Raw genomic sequence first — 8,663 nt, forward strand, 5'->3', positions numbered from 1 at the left:
TTAGATTTCAGGTTTTAAATAAGTTACTGTTTATAGCCGTTTTGTGGATGTTAATTGGGTTTAAAATTATTTCATTTCAGAGGCTATAAATAGGTTTAAACATCAGAAAACAACCACCAAGTTTTGCACTTATAAGATTCACATATTGTGCAAATTAACTCTCAAAATTTTTAGTTTTTCAATCTGTTTTTCTATAAAAGAGAGTTTCTGATATTGCCTTTGTTCCTATCATTCTTAGAGCTTGTTTAGACAATATTCAGAGAGTTAAAAAGATTGATAAGCCACTATTATACATTCACATCTATATCAAGGCTTATAGGATTGGAATTGTACATTACTTCAAAGAAAGGTTCTCTCGGTTTATGAGAGGGGTTGATCTCTTGGTCTAGAGATCGGTGTGACGATTGGCATGGTCTTGTCAATTGGGTTTGCAATTTGCATGGTCTTGCAAATTGGTCAGGTTTGCTTTTGATTTTGTAAGATTTCAAAATCATAGTGGAAACTCTCAAGCGGGATTTGCTTGGGGACTGGATGTACACCGGGGAGGTGGAACCAGTATACATGCTTGTGTTTGTGATGTTTATTTTCTGAGATTGCTATTCTTTCTTTGCAATTTATAATCTACTTTGCAAACTCACACTCTAGTGTTTAAGTGTAAAGCTTCCGCATATTTTTATAAGAGCGCACTCTATTCTTAAGGGTCACGATCCTACACTTGGTATACATAAGCAAAATCAGACCCTACATGATCCAGAATATTTTTTGTACTTTGGGGGTAGTGATGTACCTATGATTGAGTGGAAGTATTAGAATCTACATGTAACTGTTACATTTGTTTAAACGCTATGATGTAAAGGATAACCAGTTTACTAGTTGTGTGTGACATTTGTTGAATTGCTGTGTGAGCTATATGTGAAGATATGTGACCATTTAGTATGTTGTGTGATTTTTGAGGCTGTTATGTGACGTTTTAGTATGTTGTGTGACTTTTGCTTTTTGTAAGTGACATATTGGTATTATGTGTGACTTTTGAGGCTGTTATGTGACGTTTTAGTATACTGTGTGACTTTTGCTTCTTGTAAGTGACATATTGGTATTCTGTGTGACTTTTGAGGCTGTTATGTGACGTTTTAGTATGCTGTGTGACTTTTGCTTCTTGTATGTGACATTTGGGTATTCTGTGTGACTTTTGGGGCTGTTATGTGACGTTTTAGTATGTTGTGGTATGTTATATTTTTACATGTGTGATTGTGTTATGTTCTCGTTACCAGTTACTAGCTGTTTGTAAATTCTTGGTGTTCTTTTCCTTAACATGTTAAATCTAGACAGGTAATATGTCGCGCGAACAGGTGATACGTCACATAAGTAGTAAATGTCACATGTGTAGTGGCAAAAGTAACACGAACAGGTTATTCGTCACATACAAGCAGTAAATGTCACAACAAAATGACAAATGTCACATATAACAGACAACAGTCACAAAAGCGTTTGCATTCTGTAATCAAACGTTAATCTTGGATAGGTTCGGTGCATGTGGCTCGGTTATGTCCTTCAGCGTGACATCTTGAGCATCTAATTGCACGTCTATTCTCAGATCTGTTGTTGATACGTCTATTCTTGTTCCTTCCACGTCTCTTTGTCGTCTTTGGGGGAAGAATGCTAACTGTTTCATCTGTTACATCTGGCTTATCATAATTTAGAACAGGAAAGAGAATTAGTTCGTAACTTTTCTTAAAAGCTTCAGTCGTCATGAACCAATCACAAAACTGGTACACATCTCTATGCATAAAGTTGATAGCAGCACACGCATGTTTACATGGTATTCTCAATATATCCCATGCACGACACGTGCATGTTTTGTGATCCAAATCAACTTGTACTGATTTTTGTGATGATACCTCAAAGATTTCAGCTGTAGAATGCGATACTTCAAGAGTGCTTCCCTTGGTGACATTTTCTTGGAGGATTTTTTCCGCTTCTGGACATAGATAGCTATTCCAATTTTTTGCCATCTCGCGGCGAGTATTCATTCTTTCCATAATTTGTACACGAATGTGATCCATCATATCGCAAATGGAAAGTGTTCTCACCACACGAATCCAACTGTTGAAAGATTCAGCAACATTGGAAGTGATATGACCATATCTGTGAATCAAACAATAATTTTAAAAATTACAAATTACAGCATATTTGTCACATATAAATAACAAATGTCACATGCAACTGCTAATGATCACAGCGCAGGGCTAAGTGTCACATTTAATGGCATATTGCCACACGAGACATGTAAAGGTCACAAATGACTTTTAAAAGCTCAAATTCATATAAAAGCATAATGTCACAAGTAAAGGCAATGATATTTGACGTACCTTATACCAGAAAATACAGAATTCGCCCAATTACTTGGTCCATAACTTAGAGCTACTTGGTAAGCTCTTTGATCTGTCATCCTAATCTGATGTAAAATAGCTTTAAATTCTCTTTCCGTGTACTTGTATGCAGCAAACTCCAATAATTTTGAAATACGTTGAGCAGCACTTGAGGCAAAACCCATCTCTCTAAGCTTTAATTTATAATTCTCAACGAGATGAAGTACACATCTAGAGTGGTACGCATCTGGAAATATATCTTTCAAAGATTGTTTAATTCCTTTGTCGGCATCTGACAAAATCTCTAGAGGATAGGGTGGATTGTACGGTTCTGTTCGATTGTACAAAATATACCGCAATCCTTGAATAAACCAACTCCAATTTGCTTCATTTTCTTGGTCACAAACACAAAATGCGAGTGGAAATATGCCTTGATTACCATCATAAGCAGTCGCACCTAATAGGATCCCTTTGTAGGTGGAAATATGCCTTGATTACCATCATAAGCAGTCGCACCTAATAGGATCCCTTTGTAGCGATCCTTCAGAAAAGTCCCATCTAGAAAGAGCAATGGCCTACATCCCTTGAGAAACCCCTGTATGCATGCACCATACGACACAAATAAATGTTTGAATCTCGTGTTTTCTTGTTCAATGGTGAAGACACTTCCTGGGTTTGTTTCAATCACCTTCATTTGGTACCTAAAAATGTTGGTTAAATCACAAATAACTTGTTAAATGATGAACAATATCTAAATATCACATGTAATACTCAAACGTCACAAATAAGGTCCACATATCACATATAAGATCTAAATGTCACATATAAGACCGAAAGGTCACATAAAAGGTCCAAATATCACATATAAGATCTAAATGTCACATATAAGGTATAAATGTCACATATAAAGTCCAAATATCTCATATAAGGTCTAAATGTCACATATAAGGTCCAAATATCACATATAAGGTCCAAATGTCACATATAAGGTCCAGATATCACATATAAGGTCCAGATATCACATATAAGTTCTAAATATCACATATAAGGTCTAAATGTCACATATAAGGTCCAAATATCACATATAAAGTCTAACTGTCACATATAAGGTCTAAATGTCACATATATGGTCCAAATATCACATATAAGGTCTAAATGTCACATAGAATTTTGACATGTCACATTTACAGTTCCTGGGTTTGTTTCCATCACCTTCATTTGGTACCTAAAAATGTTGGTTAAATCACAAATAACTTGTTAAATGATGAACAATATCTAAATATCACATGTAATACTCAAACGTCACAAATAAGGTCCACATATCACATATAAGGTCTAAATATCACATATAAGACCGAAAGGTCGCATAAAAGGTCCAAATATCACATATAAGATCTAAATGTCACATATAAGGTCTAAATGTCACATATAAGGTCTGAATATCACATATAAGGTTATATGGTCTAAATGTCACATATAAGGTCTAAATATCACATATTAGGTCCAAATATCACATATTAGGTCTAAATGTCACATTTAAGGTCTGTATGTCACATATAAGGTCCAAGTATCGCATATAAGGTCTAAATATCACATATAAGTCTAAATATCACATATAAGTCTAAATGTCACATATAAGGTCCAAATATCACATATAAGGTCTAAATGTCACATATAAGTCTAAATGTCACATATAAGGTCCAAATATCACATATAAGGCTCAAATATCACATATAAGGCCCAAATGTCACATACAAGGTCCAAATATCACATATATTGTCCAAATATCACATATAAGGTCTAAATGTCACATAGCATTTTGACATGTCACATTTACAGTTAAGTGTGATAGAGATACGTTCTAAAGAAGACATCAACAATTCGCTTGGACTAACCAGGATAGTAAATCATATGAATGCCTTACGCAACCAAATATTTGGTCTTTTGCCGTCTCCTTAGCATGCCAAGCTTTAGAATAATTAACTCTTAATCCATATTGAGAGTGCAATTCCTTTCTAATGTCAGTTGGGGTAATATATGGACGCTGTTGGCCTTCTTGTTTTGATGATGTTTAACAAACAATTTATTACTAATGTTGTTTGTCTAGTGTTTGTGCATTCCTATGTTTTGTAGACAAACAACGTTGTTGGAGGATGGATGGAATAGAGCTACAACGATCATATCCAAAGGAGGTTGGCAGAATGTCGGGTTGAAGCCTATACAATTCAAGTTCAAGATCCAAGTTTAGCTTCATCCGCAACGTGTACCAAGTCAAGCTTAATTGAAGATCAAGATTGTTTGGGTAATGTAGTTTAGGATTTATATTATGTGTGTTAAGTACTCTAAGCTCAATTAACTACACACACACATTTATTGGTTTCCATGTATATATATAGTTATATATATACATATATGTTTTGGTTTGATAGTTTTCAAGTTTTACTATGAAACAATTGAATACAATTGGAAAACATATTTTTGTTTCATACTTAATACATTTATATGATTTCATCAATTTAGTTACATGAAATCACCATGAAATCATGTTTTAGTGTATTATATGTGTATTTTGATAAAATACTATATTCATTATTTATAGATTTCATAACAATAGTTTACATCTTCTATTAAGTCTATAAAATCATTTTGTATTGTTTTAAAACTTGGTTTAGCCAAAATGTCAAAATTCACATGTTTACATTTTCATGTTTTGGACTATTTTGTAAAATGATGATATTTTTCATTTGGGAAGTCCTTTTTCGAAACCAGTCGTTGTAGAATGTTTATTATCATGTCTACAATCATTCCCCAAAGTTTTACATTTTTTGGAATTTATTTGATATTTTTAAACAGTATTTCAAAATCAGATAAACAGTTTTCATATCAGTTTTCGGTCGACCGTACCGGTTCGACCGAACCTGAGTTCATATGTTCACTGGGCGACAGAGAGTCTGTCGGTCGACTGGTCCGGTCGACCGAAAAAACTCTATCGGTCGACCGCACCGGTCGACCGACGATGGTCCAGAACATTTTCTTCGTGTTTTTGCTCTCATCGGTCGACCGACGGAATTTTCGATCGACCGACAATATAGCCGTTGGCTACTAACGGCTATTTCTGAGTTATTTCTCTGGGGGCTGTTTTGTCATTTGTTTTGGGGGTTTTTGCTAAGATCTTTAGAGGGTATAAATACCCCATTGCTGTCATCTTTCAACATATAAGAGAAGGTTTTAAAATAGTTTAACAAGGGTTTAAACTTGTTTAGTGTTTGTTTAAAGTTTGGTTTAAGAAGCTTTTAAGCAATTGAGGATTTGAGTTTGTGAATTCAATTTCACAAGAGCAAGTGGAGATCATCATTTGGTGTTTGAGCATTCACTCTTCTCCTACTCTCTTGTCATCTTTAGAGAAGTGTTTCTAAACTCATCTAGCAATTTATTATTTTGATTATAATTTCCATAAGCTAGATTTATATTGAGTTTAGTTTAATCGTTTTATTGATACTCTTTGTTCACACCACAACCTATTGAGCTTATTGTATTTACATTCATAGTATAATTTAGGGTTGTGGGTTTGTGACATTGAGAGTGAGCTTAATTGAGTTCTCATCTTGTTTAGAGAACAATCAATTGATTTATATTATGCCAAATTGTGAGGATTCACTTATAATACACGTGTACACCGAGAGAAGTGTGTGGTGAGAGACGGGGTCGAATCCAAGAGGAGTGGCGTCGGTTGACGTGCCTAGGAAGAGGTTGTAACCGAGCACTTGAGGGAGGGCTTCCAAACCGGATTGTGATAGTGGATTTCTCCCCGGGAGTGGGGAGCGGAGACGTAGGACGGAAGGTCCAAACTCCGTGATCATATAGTGTGTTTGAGTGTGCTTTGGCGTTCATTTATATTTATGTTCATATCTTATATTGCCATTGTCCATAGCTCATTATTTATATGATCCATTATCTAGTTCATATTGTTTACCCCTTGTGTTAGTTTATATATCCTTGCATATATATATAATTCATCATATAGGATATATTTTATTGTTTACGTTGCTTATCCTAGCTCATATATCTTGTGGTATTTCATACTTGCTAGGATAACTTGTTAATTAATTTTAATTGGTATTTAATCGGATTAGATTAGCATAAGACCGTAATCACCCCCCCTCTAGGGTCCAACAGACGCCTCTTCATAATTGATTGTAGCATACTCGCAATCCACCTTCTTGATGCTCTGAAGTGACCAGCTATGCTGTTATATTGTCCACATGTATGTTGAGGAACAAATTTTTTTATAGCAAAGGTTGACACATTCCTCAATGGTGAAGCAAAAAGCAACCACGGGCATTTTGTTTCTTTTCTGAACATGCAACTAGCACGAATACGTTTTGGCTCATTGTTAACATAACTAAAAGCAAACTTCTTAGATATAGAGTAGTATATAAGAGCCATTCTAACTTTTTTGCACTTTCAAATTGTTGCCCTTTTCCAGTAATTGCCTCGTGCCACCATGCTGGGATCCGTGACGAGTCACTTACTACGTCGTTCATCATCCACACATGCTCTCCTTGAGGGTTGTCGTTTGGGATCCTCTCTGATTCCTCGATTGTGATCCTCTCATAAGGTTCCTTGATATGCTCTGATGACTGTGAGCTAACATTTGGAACACTGCAGGTTGAAAGATAAGGTCACAAATAAATCACGTGTGATACTTACCAGTAAAGTCACATATAAGACCTAAGTATCAGAAATAAAGTCCATATATCACAAATAAAGTCAATTTGTCACGTTGGATGTCTTCAAGTCACATATATAACGTAATATGTCACGTGTATCCAGAACCTAAAAATATATTTTTGAATACTTACCTAAGCTCTGTTTCTGTCCCTATGGCATGAGTGGGTCCTTCATCTTTTTTAGTAACAGTCATGGTTACTGTATTTAACCCCATTGAACGATGATAATCTATCATGTTGAGAATATCTTCATCTTTTGAAAGCTCAAATGAGACATTGGGAAACTTCTCCATAGAGTAACTTATCAACAAACTTTCGTACGATTCTCTAAAATTCTCTGCAACGATCATCTTCAATTCAGCTAATCTTGTTGTCGAATTGACTTTAATGAGGGTTGCATTACTGTTAAATAAAATCACACACATTAAGGAATCTTCCATTGTGGTTGTTGAAGAAGTTAAGAGGAAAAAGTTAAGAATATAAATGGTTGTTGAAGGTCTTAGTAGTAGATCTAAAGAGGGAAGAGTACATATTACATTGAAATGAGGCATGCAACAATTTTGGAGGGAACTTAGTATCTTTTTCCCTCCAATTTTCCCTTTTCCCTCCATAAAACCTCTCTAGTGTACAGAAATGCCTGGAAGTGACTTCTGATTTGATGGGTTGCTTTGCTGGCCAACAAGATAAAAAAACTCACTAGCCTCTCCCAAAATCGGAGGAGTACAAAGGGTAAAAAGGGCAATTGGCAAAAATACACTATAAAGTACATATACAATCTTGGGTTTGGGGTGTAAAAGCATTAAAACTTGGGTCAATGTGCCCCCAAGTGGTTGACTCTAGTTGGGGGGTGGGGATGAATGACCCAAATTAACTTGGTTCCCCCAAGCAATTTTTCCAAAACAAATTAGGATGAGGTACTGATTCCAATCTGATCAGAATTAGAAACCCTAGAGCTTAAATTTTTCAATTTTACATGTGGGCCCAGTTTTGTTGGTTTGGCCTTTTTTCTTTAGAACCCCTACTAAAGTAAAAAAATTAGGATGAGGTACTGATTCCACTTTTTCGCAGACATGGTTCACCTGACGCTAGGATCTTACAAGTACGGATTATAAAGACACTCATCAATATGATGCACTGTGTATATAGTTTTAATCAGTTACGGTACATAGAATTTTACTCAGTTGCTAGGCAAGTAATGCAAATTTAATAGAAAATCTAATGAAACCTACACAAGGGTGTCATAGTTAGTTGAGATCGAAACTTTGACGCTAAAAAATTATTTGAAAGTATCAAAGTGAAATGTAATTCAAACTTTAAGGTGCTAAAGTGCTAAAAAATACTTTGAAAGTATCAAAATGAAAAAGTGGGTAAACATTGGAATATTAAAATGATAAAAGCCTTCAAAAGTGAAGATAGGTTAACCCAATTCTCTCTCCTTTACTTTCATTTTTTTGCCAAAAGCTTTGGTACTCCGGAAAGAATTATGAGCACTGATTGCATATCTGTAAACAAATTCTATAATAATAGATCTCACATCTTCGGATAGATAGATTTGATGGTTGGG

At 35.1% G+C, this 8,663-nt stretch overlaps 1 protein-coding gene across 1 annotated transcript; it reads right to left on the reverse strand.

The window, feature by feature from the left end:
- Positions 1,509 to 7,392, reverse strand: LOC109835007. Its single transcript, XM_020403008.1, has 5 exons — positions 7,232 to 7,392; positions 6,902 to 7,031; positions 2,868 to 2,964; positions 2,370 to 2,700; positions 1,509 to 2,145 (listed from the first exon to the last, which is right to left on the reverse strand). Exons 1-5 carry the CDS (start codon positions 7,390 to 7,392, stop codon positions 1,509 to 1,511), a joined length of 1,356 nt encoding a protein of 451 aa, XP_020258597.1.

Source organism: Asparagus officinalis, chromosome 3 (assembly GCF_001876935.1).
Source record: "Asparagus officinalis chromosome 3, Aspof.V1, whole genome shotgun sequence".
NCBI classification, from domain to species: Eukaryota; Viridiplantae; Streptophyta; class Magnoliopsida; order Asparagales; family Asparagaceae; genus Asparagus; species Asparagus officinalis.

What these genes read in the sequence shown, in the direction of transcription:
- LOC109835007 (XM_020403008.1), bottom strand. Translation starts at nt 7,392, where the DNA reads ATGGAGAAGTTTCCCAATGTCTCATTTGAGCTTTCAAAAGATGAAGAT. An exon ending in TGTGGATGATGAACGACGTA is followed by an intron (nt 2,965 to 6,901) that starts GTAAGTGACTCG and finishes GCATGCATACAG; the next exon opens with GGGTTTCTCAAGGGATGTAG. An exon ending in TCTGTATTTTCTGGTATAAG is followed by an intron (nt 2,146 to 2,369) that starts GTACGTCAAATA and finishes TTTGATTCACAG; the next exon opens with ATATGGTCATATCACTTCCA.